The sequence below is a fragment of the Sciurus carolinensis genome, chromosome 9 (genome assembly GCF_902686445.1).
Source record: "Sciurus carolinensis chromosome 9, mSciCar1.2, whole genome shotgun sequence".
NCBI classification, from domain to species: Eukaryota; Metazoa; Chordata; class Mammalia; order Rodentia; family Sciuridae; genus Sciurus; species Sciurus carolinensis.
Window position 1 is genome coordinate 79044902 of NC_062221.1, and position 27549 is coordinate 79072450.

The 27549-nt window shown below is 35.1% G+C and overlaps 1 protein-coding gene across 3 annotated transcripts in view; it reads left to right on the forward strand.

The window, feature by feature from the left end:
- Window positions 1-27549, forward strand: part of Usf3 (upstream transcription factor family member 3) — a 52413-nt gene that overhangs the window by 5204 nt on the left and 19660 nt on the right. For 2 of the 3 annotated variants that reach the window (XM_047563305.1, XM_047563307.1), the window contains exons 2-4: window positions 24425-24549; window positions 25925-25989; window positions 27088-27116. In XM_047563305.1, coding sequence (XP_047419261.1) covers window positions 25943-25989; window positions 27088-27116 — 76 coding nt within the window. In that variant the 5' untranslated portion in view covers window positions 24425-24549; window positions 25925-25942. Of the gene's footprint in view, window positions 1-24424; window positions 24550-25924; window positions 26027-27087; window positions 27117-27549 lie in introns of all 3 variants that reach the window. The other variant, XM_047563306.1, reaches the window with a different exon arrangement.

Genomic DNA, 27549 nt, shown 5'->3' on the forward strand with positions numbered 1-27549 from the left:
CCAGGACCCAGAATTTGGATGTGATGCAGTAGTCAGTAGGAAATGGTACAGTTGGCTCTTGGTATCTATGGGGGATTTGTTGCAGGACCACCTCCCAACAGAAAAATTCAAGGATGCTGAAGTCATATATAAATGTTGTACTATTTGCATATAACCTGTGCACATACTCCTGTGTGCTTCAAATCATTTCTATGTTACTTCTAATGCCTTATATAAGGTAAATAGAGTCACTCATTGCTTGATGATGGGATGTGTTCTGAGAAATATGTCATTAGGTGATTTTATCATGTGTGAACATCATAGAATGTACTTGCGCAAATGAACATTTGTAGCCTGTTTTCTTCAGCTACAAACTTGTACACCACTGAATGCTGTTGGCAATTGTAACAATGATAAATATTTGTCTAAACACATCTAAACATAGGAAAGTTAAAGCAAAGGTACTAACTAGGCAAGAGGAATTTTTTAGTTCCAATATAATCTGGGTTATATTGTGGGTTGTCATTGACCAAAATATCATTATGCAGCACATGGCTGTAGCTGTTAATATTGTATTGTTTGGGGAATAAGAAAAAAAGATCTGCACATGTTCAATATAGACATCCCCCCTCAATATTTTTTGTCTGAGATCAGCTGAATTCATAGATGTGGAATCTTTGGATATGAAGGGTTGACTAATAGTAACTTCTGGATGGGAGAGGAATATGACAGAACCTGGTGAACTGGAAGGAAAGATTGATGAGACTTTTGGTTATAAAATTCACTGAAAAACAGGAAAAAGGTTGAGAGCAAAAAAAGACTTAAGAACCAGACATGTAAAAGGGGGCCTAATCTGAGATAGGAATGAACTTTGTGAAAAGCACTGATAGAATTTGGTGAGAAATTTTGAAGATTGTTTTGAGCCTTAGAGCCAGATTAAAGTTTGGTGTCATTGATTAAAATTGAGAACTTGGTAGTAGGTCTCTTAATAGGCAACACAATTTCATATGTTCCAGGCAGACCTATTTCTTTCTTTTGAAATGAAATGTTCCGAAGAGAGTTTTGCTTAACTAAAGATTTAGAGAAAGATCAGAGTTGAAAAGTAGTTTTATTACCATATGACCATATGACCCAGCTATCCCACTCCTTGATATTTATCCAGAAGAACTAAAATCAGCATACTATAGTGATACAACCATCTCAATGTTTATAGCAACACAATTCACAATAGCCAAGTTAGGAAGCTAACCCAGGTACCTATCAACAGATGAATTGATAAAGAAAATGTAGTATGTATATACAATGGAGTTTTACTCAACCATAAAGAAGAATGACATTATGGCATTTGCTGGTAATAAATGGATGGAACTGGAGAACATCATGCTAAGTGAAAGCTAGAATCGAAAAGTTAGGAGTCAAATGTTTTCCCTTATATGCAGAAGCTAGAGCAAAGTAAGAAAAAATGTTGGTGGAAGAGGGGCAGGGCACAGATGCCACAAAAAATAAAGGGGGAGATCTGTTGAGGGGAAGGAGGGAATTCAGGGGGAAAGAGGAGGATCAGGGAAAGGGAGGGACTGCAGAATGAAATTGACAAAATTATGCTGTGTACACATACATGACTACACTACTGTGAATTCTACCTTTTTGTATATTTATAAAGCATCAATTAAAATTAAATAGAAGGAAGATCAATAGAGTAGAGGAAGGGAAATAGGGGGAGGGAAAGAGGGAAAGGGAAGCCCTGGGGACTAAAATGGAACAATTATATTCCATGCAATGGTTGATTATGTCAAAATGAACCCTACTATTATGTATAACTATAATGCACTTATATTTTAAGGGCTGGGGCTGTAGCTCTGGTTGAGTGCTTGCCTAGCACATGTGAGGCCCTGGGTTCAATCCCCAGCACCACATAAAAATAAATAAATAAGTAAGTAAGTAAATAAATAAATAAAGGTATTGTGTCCATCTACAACTAAAAAATATACTTAAAAAAACACTTTAATCATTAAAAATTAGAAGATAAAAAGTAATTTTATTATAAAATACAATGACTTTTACACAGAAAAAATGAAAACTTTTTAGGGGGAAAACAAAAAAAGGAGAGCACTTTAGACTAGGAACTCAAGTGAGAAGACAAGGATTTTTGTTAAAGAAGAGGTTGCATAACTGCAAAAGAGGAAGACGAGAGCATTTTAAGGAAAGGGAGGTATCAACAGCATCAAATCCTACTGAGAGAAGATTGAAAGCAGAGGAAAGATCTTTGGTGAAAAATAGTCCCTGACCTCTAAGGAGGTAGTTTCGGTCTGTTGGAACCTTCAGAAGACATGTAGTCGTAGATTTAGGAAGCTAATGAAGAAAGGTGAGACGTTTTTAAGGAGTGAAATGAAATGGAGTGGTAGGCAGACTGTTCTTGTTTAAGATGAGGAAAATCTTTGCATTTTGAAAGCAAAAGATATATGGTTAAGGAGAAAATAAAGTGCTGAAAAGGAAAAAAAACAAGTGCAGAGTAATTTTTCATGGATCAAAGAGTTAGCTTTAGGAAGATATGGACAGCTGAAAGAACAGATATTTAGACATAAACAAGGGATTTTTAGGGAACTCAGAATCCAATTAAGGAATCTATACTAGATGATCTCTATCTTCTCTGTCAGTTGGGGAAAGAGGAAGAAAGGCAACTAATATTTTAATCACCTGCTATGCCCTAGGAACATTACTAGATCCATTAAATGTATTATTACATAAACTCCTAATAGTCTTCTCAGGTTTGGTAATACTTTCCAACTTTTCTTACTTATTTATTTATTTATTTATTTATTCATTCATTCATTCATTCATTCATTCATTCATTTATTGGTACCAGGAATTGAGCTACGGGCACTTGACCATTGAGACACATCCCCAGCCCTATTTTGTATTTAGAGACAGGGTCTCACTGAGTTGCTTGGTGCCTCACTGTTGCTGAGACTGGCTTTGAACTTTTGATCCTCCTGTCTCAGCCTCCTGAGCTGGTGGGATTACAGGAGTGTGCCACCACACCCAGCACTTTCATACTTTTAAATGTGAGGCTGCTTAGATTCTGAAGAGTACTTTAAAACCAAATAGTACATTTGTTCCTAAGTCTGATATAAAAAACTATTCCCATCTCATATCATTCATTGATGTGGGGTGAAGGATACATGGAAGATTGACAGTAGTTGTATTAATGACTACAGTGACTGTGCCTCAGAATCATTTTAGGGCTTTATTTTTATTTTTTATTTTTTATTTTTTTTTGTTTTTGTTTGTTTTGTTTTTAGGTTTTTTTTGTTTGTTTTGTTTTTTAGTTTTTTTTTAGTTTTTTTTATTTCCCAGGCTGACCTGAGTTCAAGGGATTTTTTTTTTTTGACTCAGTCTCCTGGGTAACTTGGACTATAGGTGCATGCCACCATGCCTGGTTCAATTTTAGGAGCTTTACAAAAATTCCTGCACTCCAACTGAGTCATTCATTCAGCAAATTCTTACTGAGTACCTACTATGTTTAGTATTGTATAAGCACTTAGAATACATCTGTGAAGGAAACACACTCAATGCCTGCCCTCAAGGACACTGTTATGCTGAACCAATTTCTGGAAATAGATCTTGGTAATTCTGATGATTATTCAGATTTTGGAATTATCGCTCTAGGATTAAGTGATGAAAGATGTCTCAGATTGCTGAATATGACTTCATAATGGGTCTCTTCTGCACAGATAGCACTCAGTAACAGAGAAACTTTACTGGAAGATGATCCTAGCTGACTAGCATAAGATCAGGAGTTATACCTGGAATTAACTGTTTTGATTTGGACCTGAAATGTCTTTCAAAGGTTCTTATGTTGAAGGCTTAGTCCCCAGTACAGCTTTGTTCATAGGTGAGGCCTTTGGAAGGTGTTTGGGTAATGAGAGCTCCAACCTCATCAGTGGATTAATCCATTTATAGACTCATAATTTGGGAGGTGGTAGAAACTTGAGGGGAGCCTTACTTGGAGGAAGTTGGTTTTGGGGATGTGCCCTTGAAGACTTTATCTTGTCCCTGGCCCCTTTTTCTCTCTTTGCTTTTATCTGCCATAAAGTAAGCAGTTTTGCTGTACCACCCACTTCCACCATTGCGTTCTGCTGCACCACAGGCCCAGAAACAATGAAGTCACATGACTATGGATCAAATCCTTTGAAACTGTGAGCTAAAATAAAATCTTTCTTCCTATAAGTTGATTTCACTCTGATATTTTGTCATAGCGACAGAAGACTGACTAACACAGTAATCCTGGAGTCAGTTACACCACAAAGGAAGCTTTAATGATCATAATAATACTTTATATAGATTTAGCTATATTAGTTATAGAGGTCCATTGTTTATTAAACAGTTGACCGCTGTGCATGAATTTAGATTCTAAGACAAAATTGTCTTCTTCTAAAAGATCTTCCGGATGTAAGTTATCAGTTGATCCTTAAGAGAACTGTGAAAATGGTGTGAGTTAGGCAATCTGGAATCACTTTACATGGATATTAGGCTTGAACAAATCAGAAAAATAATAGTAGATACTGGGAGTCAGATTTTCCATTGTCAGTGAAAGATGTTAAGAGTGCCAGGTGGAGTGTCACACACCTGTAATCCCAGTGGCTCTGGAGGCAGGAAGATTAGAAGTTCAAGGCCAGACTCAGCCACTTATGAGACCCTGTCTCAAAATAAAAGTAAAAAAAGGTGTAGCTCAGTGGTAGAATGCCTTTGTTCAATCCCCAGTACCCACCCGAAAAAAAAAAAAAATCAAGGAGGAAGACTAAATTGAACCTAGAAGTCTAGAAGTGCTCTATTAGAATCAGAGACAGTTATAAACTCATGTTTACTTCAATATAAATACAGAGAGATAACAGAAATTAACATAGGTATGTATATCTACATAGGTTACATACACATATTTGCTATCTTGGTCTGCTGAGAGGACCTAGAAACAGTGATAACCCAGCAGCAGTGAGTGTACCTAGAACCCTGATCTCTATTTCTAAGTTTCACTCTTCAATAAAAGAAACAAAACTTCCTTGAAGAAGTAGCTGATTCTACAACTTGGGCTGGAGAAACACAAAACAGTCCTGGAGCATCTCATAGTACCAAAAAGTAAGGAAGTAATACGTTGGGGGGAAGTGTTAAAAGGGCACAGAAACCAATCTAAAAGAACATCCAATGGCCAAATCTTGAGCAACAGAATAGCATTAGCTTTGAATTTTCACCACCCCCAATAAAGGAAATTTCCCTGATCCACATTGATATAGATAAATGATAAAGTGACTTCTTTGCAAAAGAATTCTACAAAATATATTTAGATAGTACCTTATCCAAGAGCTAGAGCTTAATTCTCTCTCTCTGAGTGTGGACTAGACTTAGTATTCATTTCCAAAGAATAAAGTACAGAAAGGGGAAAGTAGTGACATACTAGTAATTACTCAAAAAATTTGAGAAGGAAAACTAGTAAGGAAGTTTGTACTTCTTTTTACAATATAAATCCTTCAGTATGACCTGAGTAGTTTAGCATAAGCATATTTTACTTATATAATAAAAAAGTTCTAGTTATACAACAAAAATAGTAAGAAAATAAGGATATACTGTATTGTTGAAAAAAACTGGGAAGAGTATCATGTAGAGATCAGAAACTTGAGGAATTTATGGAAAACACAGTTTATGGATTCAGATTGATTGCAAAACTTTGCCATGTGGAGAAATACTGAACCTACAGGCTCAAAGGAGAAAGAATTTTCTCAGTACAATTCTAGTAAGCCCCAGAGATCAAAGACCTCAAAATTCAGAATGGATTGAGGGTGTTCAAAAAGTACCAGGTATCATTAATTGCCATAATTGAAAACAGCTGTATCACAGCCTGCTAGAACATATTTATATAAGTTGGGGTTATCTCCAACATGGGCTTTAGGACCAGCATGAACATCAGGGTGCCAGAGAGAACTGGTTGCCACTGTGAATGTGAATTTCTTTCCTTCAGAAGTATCATGTGACTGCACACTTCTATTCTTATATGATACTTTTGATAGCCAGAATGCTAACACTCAGCATAAACCTTTATGGCAGGGGGGAGGGATTTTCACACAAAAATGAAGCAGTTGTGTAGTGGTAGGAGCACATTAAAATCAACTAGGGGGGTTGGCACATTGGTACATACCCTAATCCTAGCAACTTGGGAGGCTGAGGCAGAAGGATCACAAGTTGGAGGCTGGCCTGGGCAACTTAGTAAGGCTCTGTTTCAAAATTAAAAAATAAGAAAGGCAGGGAATATGAATGTAACTCAGTGGTAGAGCGCCCTGGATTCAATCCCCAGTACTGCAAACAAAAACAAAAATCATCTAGGGATTTTTTTTTTTTTTTAAGTGATTCATAGTGCAGCTAGAGTTGGGACTCACTGTGATAGGGAAAGCAACACTAACCACCAATTTGTTTAACCCAGAATCACTATGTATTTAAGGAAAATCAACAAATGAAAGAGAAATACCAAGCTGACCAAACAGAAGAGCCAGTCTTTGAGAAAACAAATTGAACGTTGTAGACAAAGAACAATTTTTTTGTTCAAAAATATCTTCAAAGATCTGAGAGAATATCATTTTCACAAAATAGCAATGTGTGCTGTGAAAGAGAAATGAGAAAAAGGAAGTTTTTGGAAATTCAAAATATGATTTTTGAAATAAAAACTTAAGTAGCAGGCAGAATGGCAGCATGGTTGTTAACAGATGAATAAGTTAATGGACTAGGAAATCAGGTCAAGGAATTCTTACAAAGTATGGTGCAAAAGAAAATTATGCATTGTTGAGGCACAGTATACAGATCTAGGAGATGAATTAACATTCTGGTAATGTAATTCTAGAGTTTAATAAGTTCCTGGGAAGTGAATGGAAGGCAGTTGGTAGGTGACAGATTATGTTAAAACTTTTGTAGTGAAAAGATAGGAGACCATAGATACAGATTTAATAGAGAAATGTTTAAATTTTCATACATTTGGTTCTCTGTATCTGTAGGTTCTACATATGGAGATTTGGCCAACTTTGAAAATAACTCAGAAAGGGATGGGAATGTAACTCAGTGAGAGAGCTCTTGCCTACTACACGTGAGACTCTAGGTTTGATTCCCAGTACTGCACACATGTATGTGCGTACGCACACACTCACACGCAATAATCCTAATTCATTAAAAATAAAAAATAGAGCCTTGTAAGCACAAGTTCCGGGTTTGATCCCCAGCACCCCCCCAAAATAAATAAATAAATAAATAAAAATAAAAATAAAATAAAAAATAGAGAAACAAATTATATTTCCAGTGGACATGTTTTTCATTATTCCCTAAACAATAAAGAACAACTATTTATGTAGTATTTACATTGTATTTTGTATTATAAATAATGTAGAGGTGATTTTAAAGTATCCACAAGGATGTACTTAGGTTATATGAAAATACTACACCATTGCATATAATAGACCAGAGCATTCTCTGATTTTGGTATTCATGGAGAGTCCTGGAACCAATCTCCTGTGGATACCAAGGGATTACTGTATTGGGATATTTTAGGTTATTAATAAGTGACTCCTTTTTTCTCATGTCTCTCTGTTTTACTTTTCTTTGTGGGTTAATTTTATCCCTACACTGGCTTCCCTTTTTTGCAAGATCTCTACAAGTTGGAATTATATGCTTTCTCTTTAAATCAGAAAGAAAAAGCATATCTATCCACACCATCAAAGGAAGTCCTAGCTTTGTTCTAATTCACCCAACCTGAAAACCAAACCCTGTGGCTAGAAGGAAAGTCACTTGCCAAGACCTGCCACAACCTGGCACTGAAAGCACAAATGCCATCTTTTGGAGAGGTACATATATTAGTGAAAATTTGGGGATTTCATGAAATGAAGAAGGGGAAATATAAATGTCCATTACAGTGTATTTCTTAAAATTGTTAAGGACATTCATGAGTAAGATTGAAATAAAAGGAAAAAAATATTGAGGAAAATGTTATTAGGCAAATAAACTAAAAATAGATCAGGAGGAGAGAGGGAACAGTATATGACCAAATATAACAATAATTACAGTAAATAAGACTGAAATAAATTCTAATTTAAAGAAGGCATTCAGACTATATAGAAACAAATCTCCAGATTTATGTTAATACAGATAATTTGAAAATAAACCAGTGCAAGAAGGTAAAAATAAAATGAATACACACTCCAAGCAAATGAAAGAAAATGCATAGTAATATTATCAGTTTAATTCAAGATAGCGAACATTTAATTTCTAAAATATTTTATATAACTTTTTACCTAAGGAACTAATAATATACATTCATGGAACTTGTAACAAAAATATGTAAGAGAGGTACAAAGAAAATATCAAATTATAAAAAGTAGATATTATTTATTGCCAAACATAATGCAAGAAGACAGTTTAAGAAGTAAGTGGCAAGAGAGTAACCAAAAAGGAAATATAACTATTTGGAGAGCTTTTTAGTTTAACTCAGGTTGAAGAAGATATAAAAATTGAAATTAAAGGACTAGGGATATAGTAGAAATGGTGAAACATTTGCTTACCATGTGTGAGGTCCTAGGTTTGATTCCATTACTAGAAAAATAAAAATTGAAATTACAGGGAAAAAAAAGTTGAGGCAATAAAAGAAGAAAATCACAGAAGAAAGGAAAATGATTTATAACATCTGAAAGGATATTCAGCCTCACTAGTCATAAAGGGGATTTAAATTAAATAATACCATGCTACTTTTGTTGCCTTTGGATTGATAAACATTTAAAAGCTATTTATTACAGATTTTTTCTAGCATTGTTTTCAACAACAAAAAAGGAAAAATGAATAAATAAAAGAAAGATATTATGTCCATCTACAATTTAAAAAATAAAAAAAATAAAGATATATTTGTCAATGGAGGATAGCTAAATAAATTATGACTCATCTATTCTATGTAATGCTGTGTAGATATTTTAAAAATGAGGCAAATTAATATGTACAGATCTTGTAAAATGTCCATAATATATTTCAGTGTAAAAATAAAGCATATTTCAAAGTGACACACAGCATGATTTCATTTTTATAAAAAATTTCTGTGTGATGTTTATATAGATTTAAACATAGAAAGATTTTTAAAAAATGATACCAAATTGATTTTCAATGGGAGAGATTAGAATTGAATAGGTAGAGCCAGGTGGGGTGCAGTGTTCCACAACTGTAATCCCAGAGCCTCATGAAGCTGAGGAAGGAGGATCAGGAGTTCAAAGTCAGCCTCAGCAAAAGCGAGGTCCTAAGCAACTCAGTGAGACCCTGTCTCCAAATAAAATCAAAATAGGGCTGGGGATGTTCGAGTTTGAGTGCCCCTGAGTTCAATCCTCAGTACCAAAAAAAAAAAAAAAAAAAAGGAATTGAATAGGTAGTATTAGATATTTAATAATTTTCCTCAAAAGATGAAGTGTTAGGGGTAATGTTCTTTTATTTTTAAGTATTTTACTTTTTAATTTATTTGGTTTTGTGAATTGAATTCAGGATCTTGCACATGATATACATTCTCTGCTACTGAGCTACACCGCAGCCAATTTAACAGCAAGTCTTCCTTCTTCAAGGGCAGACCTTCCATAGATATTCTATGCATTTATTCATATATATATATATGTGTGTGTGTGTGTGTGTGTGTGTGTGTATTCATTCTCCCCATTCCAAAGGGATTGGTATTGTATACAATAGTTTAGATCTTAAAAAAATTTTTTAAATTGTTACAGTACTAGTTTTCTAGGACTGCCATAACAAAATACCACAGACTGGGTAGCTTAAACAACAGAAATTTGTTTTCTCATAGTTCTAGAGACTAGGAGCCCAAGATCAATGTGTTGGTAGGTTTGATTTCTTATGTTTGGTTTGCAGATTTGGCTTCTTGCTGTGTCCTGCCATGGTCATCCTTGTATTTGTGTCATCTGTGTCCTGATAGCCTCTTATTAAGACACTAGTTGTATTGGATTAGGGTCTACATAAACAACCTCATTTTAAGTTAATTACCTCTTAATAGCCCTTGTCTCAAATATAGTCACATACTAAGGTACTGGGGTTTAGTTAGGATTTCAACATATGAATTTAGAGGGGCATAATCTAATTTTCTGGATGGATGGATAATACATATATACATACATACATGTATACATAAATACATAGCAGTATATAGTATCACTGCATTGTGTGGGTGGAAATATTAGCTTGAATCATGTTAAACTTTGGTTTCAAGAGGCAAAAATTATTGTATATAGGCAGTTAACAGGTAGTTCAACATGATACTGAAGTTTAATCAGTCTCCTTTTGATAAGCCTTTAAATATTTTCTTGTCTTTTGGTACCTCAGACAATGTTGCAGAGAATATCCTTGAATAAATGTCATTTTGTACGCATATGAATACATCCTTAGGGTAAATTTCTAGGGGTTATTGCATCAAAGAGGTGTGTGTTCATGTGGAACAGTTGTGGGCAGGTCTAGGCACCCTGCTGCAGGTCTCCTGATAGGGCAAGACTGCCTTTGCAAGAGGATATGGAGCTATAAGGCTAGAGGCAGAAGTCGGGCAGAAGGAGACAGGAAGATACTGGGTTTGGAGAGGCATTGCACACATTAAGGGAATTGTATTGAGATATTCTCAGTGGATTTTTTGTGATTAAAAATTACTAAGGGAATTTTGTTATATTATGACCAGTTAAGTCATGTCCTAAATTTTATGCAAGGAGTAGAATCAACATGTAGAAGAGATTTGAATGGGCAGTGGAAAATACTTTCTACTATTTGAATTTTATGGATCTTGTTCTCAGTCTAACAGTTACTTATATGTACATAAGTAATTGCTTGGGCATATGTAGAAAAATGTGTGGAATTGATACCATGAGATTGTTAAAAGTAGAAGGGAATTGATATGTCATATACAGTTACGCTACTTAAAGTTTTTACAAATAGCAGGGATTAGTTATGCAATTGAATTTTGAAGAAACCATAAAACCTGAAGTTCTCTCTGAATTTAGTTGCAATATAATAATTCTGTGCCAGATGTATTTGTAGTTTGTATGGGCCAGAACAAGGAAAATGTTTAAAAAATGTCAAACTGAGCCTGGGGTGATGGCACATGCCTGTAATCCTAGCTACTTAGGAGGCTGAGGCAGGAAAATTGCAAGTTTAAGTCCAGCCCGGACAACCTAGCAAGACCTTGCCTCAAAATAAAAAAGTTAAAAAAGAGCTAGAGATGTACCTCAGTGGTAGAGTGCTTGCCCAGCATGTGCAAGGCCCTGGGTTTTATCCCTAATAATTTGTTTTGCAAACAGATTACTTTTGTAGTTTGAAAGTAAACATTTAAAACTGTACCCAGTAAATTATTCCTTTGGCTCATGTCTTTTTCTTGAGATATAGGTTGGCTGAGCTTCACAGTGAAAGTTCATGTCAGAACTTCATTATTTTATTTCTTGTAGCATATGATAGTATTTCAAGATTGACAATGTGAACTTTTGTGACTGGTAGCTCCACACATAATGGAGATGATTGGCAAGGAAGAACCAGCAGACATTGTTGAAGATGTAAGGTTTCCTTAATGGCAAAGGAAATTAGGATTTATGATAGCAGTTAGACAAAGTAGAAGACAACCTAACACATCATAAATAGGTTCACTAAGAAAATAGCTGCCAACAGTTGGATGAATTGGACATGACTTTCCTGTGGTCATATACAAATATACAACCAGTGTAACTCCACATCATGTATGACCTCAGAATGGAAGCTATACTCCATGTTTATATAATGTGTCAAAATACATTCTACTGTCACTTATAACTAAAAAGAACAAAGTAAAAAAAAAAAAAGAAAGAAAAAGAAAACAGCTGCTGAAACCATATACTTAGAGGAAGGGACGAAGGATTCATCTGTCTGTGATAAGTAACTCTGCCCTGTCCCTGCATTAATACACAGATATAGTCAGGTTCTGCAAAACGATGTTTTCGACAACAGGGACTACTTATGCAGAAGTGGACCCATAAGAGTATATCTCCCAGTGAAGTTGTAGCCATGTTATTTTGTGCAAGTACACTTTCTGATATTGGCCTAATGACAAAATCACCTCATAGCACATTTCTCAGAATATATCCTAGTTGTTAAGCAACATATGACTGTATGTCCCAAGATTTCAAGAATTAATAATTTGAACCAGATAGACTGGGTAATAGTGCATTCCAGGAAAAGAATTTTTAACTTAAGATGTTGGAGAAGATGGCTGCAAATAATAGTTCATATAGCAAAATAAACATAGCATTTATGGTATTATAAATGCTATAATCGTGATTTTCAGTATTTAATGAAATGGAGTAATGCTCATGTTAAGTAAAAAGAAGAATATAAAGTAGCTTATGGCCCAACATTTGTGAAAAATCAGGTGTGTATAGAAAAAGATCCAGAAGGGAATGCCTAAAAACCAGGGAGAGATGTGATAGAGTAGTTTCTTATATTGCTTTGTTTTCTAGCTATACATTACTTTTATTATATGCTAAAACTGTTGGAGCAAAGTGATCAAAATAAGCAGAGCTCTTTTGTTACAGAGTGTAAAAAGACTGTGGTATAAGGACTAATGCAGACCAGGGATTTAAGATTTTCAGTGGATCATATACTAGTCCAATAGGGTAAGTCATTTTGACTGCAAAAAACTAAGGGTTGCTGGAGTTCTCCATAAAGCAATAGAACATATTTAAAAACTGTGTATCTATGTAACCATTCCATAAAAATTTTTAAATAATTATAAAACCTTTAAGAATGCACTAAACAATAGCAAAATGAAATTAAGTATAAAGATTGAAAGTGTTCTTCTAAAACCATGGATAAATATTAAAGCAATGTATCACAAAATATTTCTTTTTTTAAATTACTTAAAAATTTTTAATATTTTCTTTTTTTGCGGTGCTGGGGTTCGAACCCAGGGCCTTGATGCTTGCAAGGCAAGCACTCTACCAACTGAGCTATATCCCCAGCCCTTAATCTTTTTTTTTGTGATATTTTCAAATTAAAACATTCTAATTATAACCTGACAATGTAAAGTAAGAATTAGATTTCTGTTTATTTAAATTATTTATTTTGTAGAGCAGGGTGTTGAACCCAGGGCCTTGCCCTTTCAGGTCAAGTGCTCTACCACTGAACTATACCTTCAGCCCCTTAGATTTTTTTAATATAAAGACACAATTTAGTCTGTGGGTGTCTTTTTTGTTCTATGAGATGAGTCTCTTGCAGGCAGCACATTGTTGGATCTTTCTTTTTAATCCAATCTGCCAGTCTATGTCTTTTGATTGATAAGTTCAGGCCATTAACATTCAGGGTTATTATTGAGATATGATTTGTATTGGCGGTCATTTGGCTCATTTTTGCTTTTTGACACGACTTGGTTTCTCCTTTATTTGGCTATTCCTTTAGGGTAGTTCCTCCCTTTGCTGATTTACATCATTGTTTTTCATCTCTTCCTCATGGAATATTTTGCTGAGAATGTTCTTAGTGCCGGCTTTCTTTTTGTAAATTCTTTTAACTTTTGTTTATCATGGAAGGATTTTATTTTGTCGTCAAATCTGAAGGTAAGTTTTGCTGGGTATTAGATTCTTGGTTGGCATCTGTTTTCTTTCAGAGTTTGTAAAATGTTGTTCCAGGCCCTTCTAGCTTTTAGGGTCTGGGCTGAGAAATCTGCTGATATCCATATTGGTTTCCCCCTGAATGTAATTTGATTCTTTTCTCTCACAGCCTTTAAAATTCTGTCTTTATTTTGTAATGTTAGGTATTTTCATTATAATGTACCTTGGTGTGGATCTGTTGTACTTTTGTACATTTGGAGTCCTGTAAGCCTCTTGTATTTGATTTTCCATTTCATTCTTCCGATTTGGGATATTTTCTGATATTATTTCATTGAGGAACATTCCTTAACATTGTACAGGCTATCTATGCTAAGCCCATGGCCAATATCATTCTAAATGGTGAAAAACTGAAAGCATTCTTCCTAAAAACTGGAACAAGGCAGGGATGCCCTCTTTCACCACTTCTTTTTAATATCGTCCTTGAAACTCTAGCCAGAGCAATTAGGCAGACCAAAGAAATTAAAGGGATATGAATAGGAAAAGAGGAACTCAAACTATTCCTATTTGCTGATGACATGATTATATATTTAGAGGAACCGGGAAATTCCACCAGAGAACTTTTAGAACTCATAAGTGAATTCAGTGAAGTAGCAGGATATAAGATCAATGCTCATAAATCTAATGCATTTTTGTACATAAGTGATGAATCCTCAGAAAGGGATGTTAGGAAAACTACCCTATTCACAATAGTATCAAAAAAAGAAAATACTTGGGAATCAATCTAACAAAAGAGGTGAAAGACCTCTACAATGAGAACTACAGAACACTAAAGAAAGAAATTAAAGAAAACCTTAGAAGATGGAAAGATCTCCCATGTTCTTAGATAGGCAGCATTAATATTGTCAAAATGGCCATACTACCAAAAGTGCTATACAGATTCAATGCAATTCCAATTAAAATCCCAATGATATACCTCACAGAAATAGAGCAAGCAATCATGAAATTCATCTGGAAGAGTAAGAAACCCAGAATAGCTAAAGCAATCCTTAGCAGGAAGAGTGAAACAGGGGGTATCACAATACCAGAACTTCAACTCTACTACAAAGCAATAGTAACAAAAATGGCATGGTATTGGCACCAAATTAGGTAGATCAATGGTACAGAATAGAGGACACAGACATAAATCCAAATAAATACAGTTTTTTCATACTAGACAAAGGTGCCAATAACATGCAATGGAGAAAAGATAGCCTCTTCAACAAATAGTGCTGGGAAAACTGGAAATCCATATGCAACAGAATGAAACTAAACCCCTATCTCTCACCCTGCACAAAACGCAACTCAAAATGGATCAAGGACCTTGGAATCAGACCAGAGACAGAGACCCTGCATCTTATAGGAGAAAAAGTAGGTCCAAATCTTCAACTTGTTGGCTTAGGATCAGACTTCCTTAACAGGACTCCCATAGCACAAGAAATAAAAGCAAGAATCAATAACTGGGACAGATTCAAACTCAAAGCTTTCTCTCAGCAAAGGAAACTATCAGCAATGTGAAGAAAGAGCCTACAGAGTGGGAGAAAATCTTTGCCAATCATACTTCAAATAGAACACTAATTTCCAGAATCTATAAAGAACTCAAAAAACTCTACACCAAGAATACAAATAACCCAATCAACAAATGGGCTAAGGAAATGAACAGACACTTCACAGAAGAAGATCTACAAAAAATCAACAGACATATGAAAAAATGTTCAACTTCTCTAGTAATAAGAGAAATGCAAATCAAAACCACCCTAAGATTCCATCTCACCCCAATTAGAATGGCGAATATCAAGAATACAAGCAACAACAGGCGTTGGCAAGGATGTGGGGAAAAAGGTACACTCATACATTGCTGGTGGGGCTGCAAATTAGTGCAGCCACTCTGGAAAGCAGTGTAGAGATTCCTTAGAAAACTTGGAATGGAACCACCATTTGACCCAGCTATCCCACTCCTTGGCCTATACCCAGAGGACTTAAAATCAGCATATTACAGAGATGCACCCACATCAATGTTCATAGATGCTCAATTTACAATAGCCAGATTGTGGAACTAACCTAGATGCCCTTCAATTGATGAATGGATGAAGATGAATGGATAAAGTATATTCTGGAATATTACTCAGCCATAAAGAATAATAAAATTATGACATTTGCAGGCAAATGGATGAAATGGGAGAATATCATGCTGAGTGAGATAAGCCAATCTCAAAAAACCAAAGGCTGAATGATCTCTCTGATAAGAAGATGATGATGCATAATGGGGGGTGGGAGGGAGGCAAGAATGGAGGAAGGAGGGACAGTATAGAGGGAAAAGAGAGGTGGGAGGGTTGGGGGGGGAAGGGGAAAAATAACAGAATGAATCAAATTCTATTATCCTATATAAATGTATGATTACACAAATGGTACACCTCTACTTCATGTACAACCAGAGAAACAAGTTGTACCCCGTTTGTTTACAATAAAAAAAATAGATGATGAGTTTGATTATTATCTACAGCATAAACAATAGGTTTGCAATAAGTTCTGCAGTTTCTAATGGTGGACAATGAGGATGGAGAGGGTTGTAAGATGTAATGTTAATGAGATAAGTGAGTAGAGGTCCTACATCATAGGAATAGTGAAAGCAGAATCAAAAGAAATTGGTTGTTTGCATGAGAAAAGAAAGAGTCTCCAAGGAAACAGATAAGAGGAAAATAGAGTGAGAAAAATAAAAAATATAAATGTAGGAATAATAGTACTAATAAAAAAATTCTACCATAAAATTACAGTATACTATTCAAACTTCCTGTACTTCAGTAGCCTCATGCATGAGAGTTACTTCAAAATGTGCTGTCCCAGGAAGGGAGCTGCCAGGACTAAGAATGGCGGTGTCCAGGTCTGGACTAATCCATGATAGCTATAGAGGCAACCCCACGTGTTGGTAAATGGGGAGCCACCGCACAGTGCTGGAGGCCACACGCTGGGCCTGGTGCATGCTGGAGAAGTGTTTGGGCGGTGGCTATGCCTACGGACACCATTTAAATTCACCCTTTTCACTGCTGTAATTTGCTTCTTGGTGGAAGAAAACTTGGTTTGCCGTTGAACTGCTAGATTTGTTTTTCTCCTAAGTACATGCCAGCACAGCAGCACTTATTCTGTCTGGTTGCCTCTCATTTTCCTCATATGGGGAGATTGGAGATGATGGGTAACTAAATAAAAATTTGAAATTTTGTGCTGAAAGAAATTAGATGCATATAAACTGATGGGAGGAAAAAGAGTGAATGAGTAGAGAATTTCAAGTTATCCATAGACTTTTATTAAAGAGTTCCTTTTTTTAACAGCTTGATTAGATATAATTCACAAAAGTTCACCCATTTAAAGTGTAATTCAGTAGTTTTTAGTATATTTGCAGAGTTATGCAACCATAATCTATGTTTAGAATATTTCATCATTCCAAAAAGAAACCCCTACCCATTGGCAGTCATTCCTCATGTTCCCCAGCCCCTGGCAACCAGTAGTCTCTACTTTCTGTCTCTATAGATTTTTCCATTCCAGACTTTCAGTGTGAATGGAATCATATAATATCTAGGCTTCTGTGAAGGAGTTCTTTCACACTGTATATAGCTACTCCATTAAGCTATTATTGAGTTAAATTTTTATGTATTATGAGGTAAGATCTATCCTCATTCTTCCATGTGAATATCCAGTTGCCCCAACACCCTTTGTTGAAATGTCTTTTTTTCCCTTATGAAACAATCTTGGGATCTTGTCAAAAATCAGTTGGTTACAAACATAAGGGTTTATTTCTATTCTCTAAATTCTATCATCTTGATCTGTGTATTTATCCTAAGCAGATACCACACTGTTTTGATTACTATAGCTTTGTAGTAAGTTTTGAAAATGAGTTCTTCAGTTTTCTTCTTTCCGGTCTTACTTTTTAAACAGTGCCAATAGAATTTAATTTTAAACATTTAGCCCGGGCTGGGGAGATAGCTCAGTTGGTGGAGTGCTTGTCTTGCAAGCACAAGGCCCTGGGTTCCATCCCCAGCACTGCCAAAAAACAAACAAACAAACAAACAAACAAAACCATTTAGCCCATGTCTAGAACAGATGATTTGAATATTTTGTTTAATGAGAAACTATAAATCAGGTTGTTTTTTTATTTGCATGTGACTTCTGATTGTTAGTTTTGTTTCTGTGAGGCAGGGGCCTTGTTAGAAAAGTTTTTTGAGCTAGGTATCACTAGATGGTAATGTGGAGGACCATAAGATGTAGATTGAAAAAGAGGGAATATTATTATTGGAGAAATGGTCTTGTTTTCATGTGTACAGTACTGCATTTGTGATTTTGAGACAAGCACTATAGTTAAGGACTTGATCTCTGGAGTCCAATAGAACTAACTAGAATCCTGCCCCTACCATTTATTAACTGCGACTGTGACAAATTCTTAATTATTTTAATACCACTTACTTTTTAAGTTAGTGAATATTAAATGAAACAATGCATAAATATGTGTATAATGTAATGTAGTTATGTAATTTACCTTAAATGAGTTATTTAAATAGTTGTTTATCAACATAGGATTGATTAAATCAGAAACTGTGAAATATTTTGCGTTCATAGAACTCTTTTTTCCCCTTCATTTTCTTACTTATATTTTTATTGAGATACATTTCACATATAACACAACTCACGCTTTCAAATTGTCCAATTCAGTGCTTTTAGTATATTCATAAAATGTGTAACTATCTCCATGATATAATTCAAAAGCAACACCCTAGAAAGAAACCCCATGCCCATCAGCAGTCAGTCTTCTTTCTCTCTTCCCACTCCTGGCAGTCTACTTTCTATCTTTTTAGATTTGCCTATTCTGGACATTTTGTATAAATGGAATTATACCTTTAGCATTGGGCTTCTGTCATTTAGCATGATGTTTTCAAGGTTTATCTCTGCTGTAACATGTATCAGTATTTTTTAGTGCTGAATACTATTTATTGTGTAGATGTACTACATTTTATTTGTCCTTTCATTGTTTGATAGTCAGGTCGTTTCAACTCATTTGTGTGAACGTAAGTCTTCCAATTCTCTCGGGAATGTACTTAGAAGTGGAATGGCTAGGCCCTGCTATACTTCTGTGTAACTTGAGGAGCTGTCAAAATATTTTTGAAAGTGACTACATCTTTTTACATTCCCACCATGAGATAATAGCACATATTTTTTTAAATATATATTTTATAAAGGAATTTCAGGGTATCAGGGACTATGAGAGCTATTTAAGATGCTAGTGATGTTCTATTCTGTATCTTAATCCAAGTAGTAGTTATGTTGGGTATTAATATATAAAAATCCATTGAGCTGTGTTCTTAAGTTAGTGACATATTATGTATAAATTGTGTATCAGTAAAAAAAAGAAGACTCTTACTTCATTGTCCTCCTTTTTATTTTTCTAATTGGTGGATTTATATTTGGGAACCACTGATCTCAAGATAAAATCCAGGTATAGTCAATGGGCATAGAAACTTCTTTCATCGTCTGGTGCACGTTCTCTTTCTGCCCTCATCTCCTATCTCTTTCCCTCCCTACTGTCTCCTACAGGCCTAATGGAGTCCTCTGACTCACCAAGTTTTCTTGTTTCATTGTCCTTTCATTTGCTCTTCTTTCTACCTCATACCCTTTATCCTCCATCTCCACCTGACAAAATTCTACTTATTTTCCAAGATATCATTTTCTTTGAATACTTTGAACCCACAAGAAACATACTTGGTCCTCTGTTCTCACATAGCATTGTATTTATACATCTTTGAGGTAGCACTAAACAATTTTTAAATTAATTTAAAAAATTTTAAATGTATGCTTTTAAAAAACACATTTATTGAAATATTCACATATCTTGCATTTCACTTATTTAAAGTGTACATTCCAATGATTTTTAGTTTGTTCACAGTGTTGTACATTGATTACCATAGTCAATTTTAGACCATTCTCATCACCCAGAAAAGAAAATCTATGATCATTGGCAGTTGTTTTTGGAAAACTTGATATGTAAGAATCAGCCATCAAAGGTCAATGGTGCTGAGAGACCAAAGAGGAAGACAGATCCAGCATTGCACAAAATGCAGTTTATTAGTGGCTTATGAACAGAAGTATGTGTGGGGAAGCAGAAAGACAGAAAGATCCCGACTCTGATGTGGGAGGAAGAAGTCTATATGCTAATCTGGACAGAAGTGGCCCTTGGCCAACTGGAGTGTACTTGGACTTTCTCAAAAATAAAACAAAACTAAACTAAAAAAACTATTATTATGTCAAATGTCAGTTGAGAAACAGTTCAGACATCAGTGTCCAGCCCAAAATGCTCATCTGACTATCTTAATGACTTTTTTTATCCTATTAAAAAAAGGATAAGGTGGCTTTTGTTCAGTGCATTCTGTAGTGGTAGAATGACTGCCAGAGTCACCTGGTGAGTGCAAAATGAGTTACATCCAAGAAAGGTGTAGTCATGTGAAGCTAAGTTCTTGCGGTAGACATTCTCTATTTCTCTCCTACCACTCCTTAATTCAATGAACTGCCCCTTCCCAAGATTCTGATTTAGTAGATCTGGTGTGGAGCACGGGAATCTATATTTTAAATAAATACTTAATCAAGACTATGTGATAATAGCATAAGAAGATATCAGATTAGAGAACCTAGGAATGGACATGCTTATACAAACAAACATGTAATTTCCAAAAAGGTGACAGAAAAATCCATTGAGGAAAAAAGTCTTTTCAACAAATGATGTTAGAACAACTAAATATAGATGAGGGAATAAATCTAATTTTGACCATGCCATATGCAATGTGGATCATTGACCTAAATATAGCAATTAAAAATATATACATAGAAGCAATCACAGATGAAAATCTTGGGTAAAGGTTTTTCTTTGGACAGAATGCAAAAAAGAAAAAGTCGATGTTAACTTTTCATCAAAACATTTTGCTCACAAGAGAAACTGAAAGAAAAAGGCAGATCATAGAGGGTTGGGTCACACAGGTGTGTGTTATGTGTAAAAGCTCACTGAGGGCTGGGGATATAGCTCAGTTGGTAGAGTTCTTGCCTTGCAAGCACAAGGCCCTGAGTTCAATCTCCAGCACCACACACACACACACACACACACACACAAAAAAAAAAAAAAAAGTTCACTGAATTTAATACTTAAGATTTGTGCAATTTATGTGTGAATTTTACCTCAAGGGAATAAAAAGTTAGAAAAGATGCAAAGTATGATCTCAGGACCACACTTTGAGAACTATTGGGCGGACAAAGTGTACAAAGATTTATAAGTATATAGTTCCTTATTCCAGTAGATGTTCTATAAAAACAAACAAACAGGAATACAATTTTAACATTGAGAGAACTGAGTATGGAAATAATTTTATATTGAAGTGGATATAATTGAATTTGTTAAAATGTGATTGGAGACGGATATTCATAATGGCCTTTGATAAATTGGATGATTATATTCTGTTTGCAGTTAAATTCTTGGCTTTTGTTCAGTGCAATAAATGTGCTTACTTTGTGATAGGCCCCTTGTGTCACTCATTCACTTGAAGATTATGGATGAATAGGCAATTAGAACTTTTATTTTATGTATTTTATACATAAAACTATCTGTAGCCTTTCAAAAGTGCAACGGGGAACTAAATTATTGGTCAGATGCTTGAAATTTCATCAGTTAGAGATACCTGCTTGGAGGTTGTGGAGAAAAGGGAACCATTACACAGCGTTGGTAGAATGTAAAATAGTATAGCCATTGTCAAAAACAGTATGGTGGTCCCTCAAAAAGTTAAAAATGGAGCTATCATATGATCTGAGTATATGTCTAAAAGAAATGAAATCAGTATGTCCATGAGACATCTGTACATTCATGTTTTTGTAGCACTATTCAAAATAGCCAAGAAATGGAGACAACACAAGTGTCCATCAACTGATAGACAGATAAAGAAAATGTGGTGCATATACACAGTGGAATACTATTCACCCATAAAATGGAATGAACTCCTGTTATTTGCAGCAACATGGATGGAAATGGAGGTTATTATGATAAGTAAAATAAGCCAGGCATAGAAAGACAAGTACCACATGATCTCACTCATAAGAGGAATCTAAAAAAGTTTATCTGATAGAAGTCAGAGTAGAATGGTGGTTACCAGAGGCTGGAAAGAGTAGGGGGAAAGGTAGAATGGGGAAAAATGGTTAATGGATATTAAGATACAGTTAGTTGGAAGAAATTTTGGTGATCTGTTGCATCATAGGGTGACAGTAAATAACAATAATTTGCTATTATTTAAAAAAAAATAAAAGGGGATTTTGAATATCTTCATCATAAAAATGATAAACTGAATGTGGTAGCTCACACCCGTAATCCTAGCAATGCAGCAGGCTGAGGCGGGAGGATGGCAAGTTCAAGGCCAGCCTCAGCAATTTAGAGAGGCCCTAAGCAACTTAGTGAGACCCTGTCTCAAAATAAAAAATAAAAAGTCCTGGATGTGGCTCAGTAGTTAAGCACCCCTGTCTTCAATCCACAGTTTCAAAAAAGAAAGAAAAATTGATAAAAGTTTGATAGGTTTACCCTGATTTGAACTATTCGATGTATAAATGTATTGAAACATCACGTTACTCTCTAAATAAGTACAATTTCTATGTATTAGTTGAAAATAAAATTTTAAAAGTCTAGAAAATACAAAATTAACCTATAACAATAAAAAACAGAGCAGTAGTTTTATGTGAATAGAGGGAAGAAAGGACAATAGATGAGAAAGACAGAAGCTTTTAGAGGTAATAGATGAATTTGTTTTCTCCATTGTGGTGATAACTTCTTGGGTATATTTATACCTTAATAAAGCTGTTAAAAAAAGCAAAAACAAAAAAGGTATTTCTTGGGTTTCCAAATTTTCCCTGTAAGGAATCACGTAGGGCATTTATCAAATTTCAGGCTTCTCCTTTTGAGATTGGAATTCTTCCTTTACAGACTGATTCACTGGATATGTAAAGAGCTGAGAATTTGTATTTTTAAACAAGTACAGCAGTCCCTGGGTATCTGTGGGGGATTGGTTCCAGGACCCTTCTTGGATACAAAAAGCTGAGGATGTTCAAGTCACTCATAAAATACTATAGGATTTTTATATAACCAGCACACATCTATTTATCTATCTATAAAATAAATATATATTTATATATATAAATAAATATATGTATATATTTATAGTTAAATAAATATTATATGTTTATTTAGATGTGCTGGGGATTGTTAGGCCTCATGAATGCTAGGCAAACTTATACCACTGAGCCACACCCCTAGCCTCTCCTGTTTACTTCAAAGCATCTCTAGACTACTTACACTATTCAATATCATGTAAATGCTATGCAAATAGCTATTTAATGTATTGTTTAGGGAATAATGAGAAGAAAAAAGTCTGTATACATTCAGTACTGATGCAAGTTTTTCCCAAATAGTTTTGAACCTTGGTGGGTGAATCCATAGATGTGAAACCCAGGGGTACAGAGGGTGAGCTCTACTTCCAGTAATTCTTAATCATCTAGAATGTTTAGGAGACATTGTCCTAAAGTAGAGTTAATTTTCTCAACTTTTTTGTACGGAATGGGAGAGAAAGATGGAAAGGGAGGCGGCCAGGGGAAAAAGGAAGAAAAGTTGCCCAAGGAATTTTTTGAAAATGCAAAATCCTGGATCCTCCCAAACCTTCTCATTTATCAAGTCTGGGATAAAGGCCATAAATAAACAAATGGGCACACACATGTGTGTATGTATAGTATATACGTGTACGTGTATATGTACATATATATATTTAGGGAGAGAAAGCACCTATAGTGCACCAGTCTGAGGGCTGTTTTCTATTGTTGCCTTGAAGGAAGGTCCGTGAGTAAGTTTTCAATCACTTTTACAAGAAAGAAGGGGAAGATAGGAAATGAAAGAAAGATCAGTTTAGAATTTTTTAGAATTGAGGACATATCTTAGTGTAGGACGTACCTGGAGGTCTTTAGGTAACTTACAGGCAGTGAGGTCCTAAGAGACTGTGCACATGTGTAAGAGCAGAAGGGATCTCCTCCCAGGTGCAGTACATTGACTATAAAACTCTCATCTTTTTTGGGTGGAGTATGGGTAACCCATTGGAAAGGAACTTTTTTTTCCTTTGGTACTGGGAATTGAACCTAGAAGTGCTACTGAGCTAAATCCCCAGCTCAGTGTGGTGTGGTGGGCGGGGGTACCAGGGATTGAACTCAGGAGCACTCCACCACTGAGCTGCATCACCAGCAGATGATTTTTATTTTATTATTTTGTATTTTATTTAGAGACAGGGTCTCACTGAAGTGCTTAGGGCCTCACCGTTGCTGAGACTGACTTTGAACTCTGATTCTCATGCCTCAGCCTCCCAAGCCACTGGTATTACAGGGGTGTGCTACTGCACCTGGCAAATCCCTAGCCCTCTTTATTTATTTACTTTTTTAAATTTTGAGAGTGTGCCTGGCTAAGTTGCTTAAGATCTAAGTTGCTGAGGCTGGCCTAAAGTTTGCAATCCTCCTGCCTCTGCCTCCAAAGGTACCAGTATTATAGGTGTGCACCATTGTGCTTGGCTAAAAAAGGACTTTTGAGAGCAAAGGCATTCATTTGCTTCCAGGTGGTGGGGAGAATGCTGGATCTCCCACATGTCACAAAATATCTGCATGCCATTGGTTACCAGCCCTTGTCCCCTGTGCTGTTGATGGATACCTAGAGACTATAAACACTCATTGGTTTTTCTCTTTTGTAGAAAGAAGAAAACATAATCTATAGACCATCTTCTGGCAAAAGATGATAGATTTGGATAAGAAACGGGAGGTATTGGAAGCCAGGAATCAAAAGTAAAGAAACTCTGCAAGATCTTGGGTGAAAGAGGTGACAGAGATTGCTTGCTTGCTTTTTTATTTATTTATTATTTATATTATTATTATATGATTATCTGATGTGAGTGCATTGCTCTCTTAGGCCCATAGGTACCTCCATTAATTGTAGAGAGAAGGTGGATTAGGAGAATAGGAATAAATTGCTGGAAGTGGGTCTAAAGTACATGTTTTCTGCAGTGTGCTTCAATCAGTACTTTCTGACAGCCTCTTGCCTGCATTCCTTTTACTTATTTCCCAGGACCCTTCCCCTCCTTTCCTTGGCTGGAGCTTACCCTGAAATACCTTATTAATAATCATAGCTCACATTTATTGAATTGTTATTACTGTCAGGTACCATGGTAGTGTGCTCTCTTTGCACTCATTCCCCTCTCAAAACAACCTGATAATGTAGACAAAACATTTGAGGTTTCAAGCATTTAGATAACTTGCCTAAGACCTGATAGCTAGGAAATAGCAGAACCAGATTTTAAACTGATGTTTTCTGACTTCAGATTGCATACCTGCTGTCTTCTTTCCTGTCTCAGAGGAAAAGGGGCAAGCCACACTAATACTTCTTTCAGTGTACCAGAACAGGTACCCCCAACTTGGTGGACCTCTTTTGAAAGGTGGTGACTTCCCATAATTTAAAAGCATTAAAGTTTTCGAAAATCAGAGGAAAAAAAAAAAAAAAAAAGCATTGCTGACCTTACATAACTATAATTAATATATTAATGTTTCTACTTCCAGACTTTCCCAAAATATGTATATATTTCCCTATGGGATGCATGTTCTTTATTAGTATCCTGATGTTTTAAATATTAATAGAAGTTTTATGCCCAGATTTTAGTAACTCAAATGATAACATGAGATTTCTAGCAGTTTAAAGTTCAGCAAATAAGTGAATAAATGAATCCTTGCTTCTGTGTATGGAATATTACATTTGTTCACTGGTCATTTCTGTTTTTTGTTTTTGTTCTTTTCTGTATTCAGAGAGGGGGATCATTGTTCTAGTGGAAATTTTGTATAATATTTCAGTGTCATGAATAAAGAATGTACTTTTCCAACTTAAGAATGTTCTGTCTTTCCAGGTCTTGTTAAAATTCACAACTCCTTTAGGCTTTTCTTGGTTTCCAAGCCCACAGTGATCTTTTTCTACTCCAGTCTTTTCAAGCACTTTCCGGTTATATTTCATATTTGACATTCACTATGTTTTACATCTGCTAGTCATAATATTTTGAACTACTTTCTTATACTCTTTAATTCCACAATACCTTTTAATGTCAATTTACTTTTTAGCATCTTATATTCAAATCAAATTGCTATTGATCAATTTCTCCAAGGTTTTAGAATGACTAACGTTTATGGTGTATCTTTCTATCCCTTTGTAGGTTCCTCTCACTGTCACCATGCCAGAAATGACAGAGCATGAGACTCCTACAAAAAAGCAGCATAGGTATGTCCACAGATCAAAAATAATATAGTGTGGGCAGGTAAGAAGCAGAATTAGATCCCATTTTGCTAAGTAGATAGTTCTTAATGAACTTTTATTATTCAGAGTAGAAAGTAATTAATCTCCAAAAATATATGTAAATTAAATATAGATTTACTTAAAGGACTATATGGTTAAAATTTATCTGTCCTTCTTATTCTACTAGAAATGTAACAAGTAATAATGACCATCAGTAGTTAAAATAGTATATCAATCTATGCTAAATGTTTAGTTTATAGTGACATTTTTACCAGCATATGGTATGAACTTTTGTAGATCCTGAAACATTTAGGTCACAATGAGTTTGAATAGACATTTTGCAACATTATAATCTATTAATACCAATATGCCTCCATAATATGACTTTTGTTTTTTGTATAACCCCTCTTCTGAATTTGTAGCATTTTGGGCAATATCTGCTTATAATTGTATGACCTGTGCTTTTATTAGTATTGAAATCACTGTTCTCTTTCCTTGCTAAATAGCTATGTAAGGATGCTAATGTATTAAGAAATTATGTATAACAGAAAAATCAATGTCTTTAATAGATTGGAAAATTTAAGAGTTTGAACAACCTACTAAGTATACAAATGCAAAAGATTACTCAAATGTCAGTTGTCAGTGCCTAAGTGTGCTGTCGCCTACCACATTTCCCTACCTGTGAATTAAAAAGTTACGCTCTACTGTTTCTCATCTCTCTCACACTCGCTCTTGCCCAGGTGCAAAAGGCAGACACCTGAAGTCACCTCTGGGGCACATCACTGAGATTTTACTAACACCTAAATTACATTTTTCAAATAGTTGTGGTATTCAGTGATTGATTCTATTCTCAACCCATGACTTCTGAGTATCAAAGGTTAGAGAACTGTAGTCTAGAAACTGTGTCTTTTGAATTTATATGGAGGTATCTTTAACATTAAGAAAAGTTTTCTTCAGAAGGTTTCTTATTGATGCTGAAAATACAAATTCATAACACTTATTTTTATGGTTCTCAAAATATAAAGTGGTAAAAATGCTTTCCTGTTATCTTCATGTTACCTTTTATCTATACTTTTGTTTCAGAAAGAAAAACCGGGAAACACACAATGCAGGTAGATACAGTGTTTTAAATTTTACTTGTTAGCATTTTTCGTTTTCAAAATTAAATTATAGCACAGTTGGTCGTTAAGTTTTTATGTTATAAGCATAGAACCATTATTTATTGTATTTTAAGAAATGTACCTTTGTTGTTTTTAATTGACAAAATATTTCTGAGTCCCATGGAAATGATCTTTTGATTTTTAGTCTATTTGGATAAATTAAGAGATTAGTATGTTCCTGGAGTTAGTGTTTGAGCACCACCAAAGAAATCCAGATACACTTCTCAGTAGAATGAAGATTATGTGTGAATAAATTCCAGAGGGGGCAGCTTTCTAGAAGGGTAAGGAAGAGATGAGCAGTGGACTACAGATCTTAAAGGGACTTGGCATGTGACAATCTTAAATTAAGTTGTGTAGTCTTTAATTATAGGAAGAATGTAGAAAA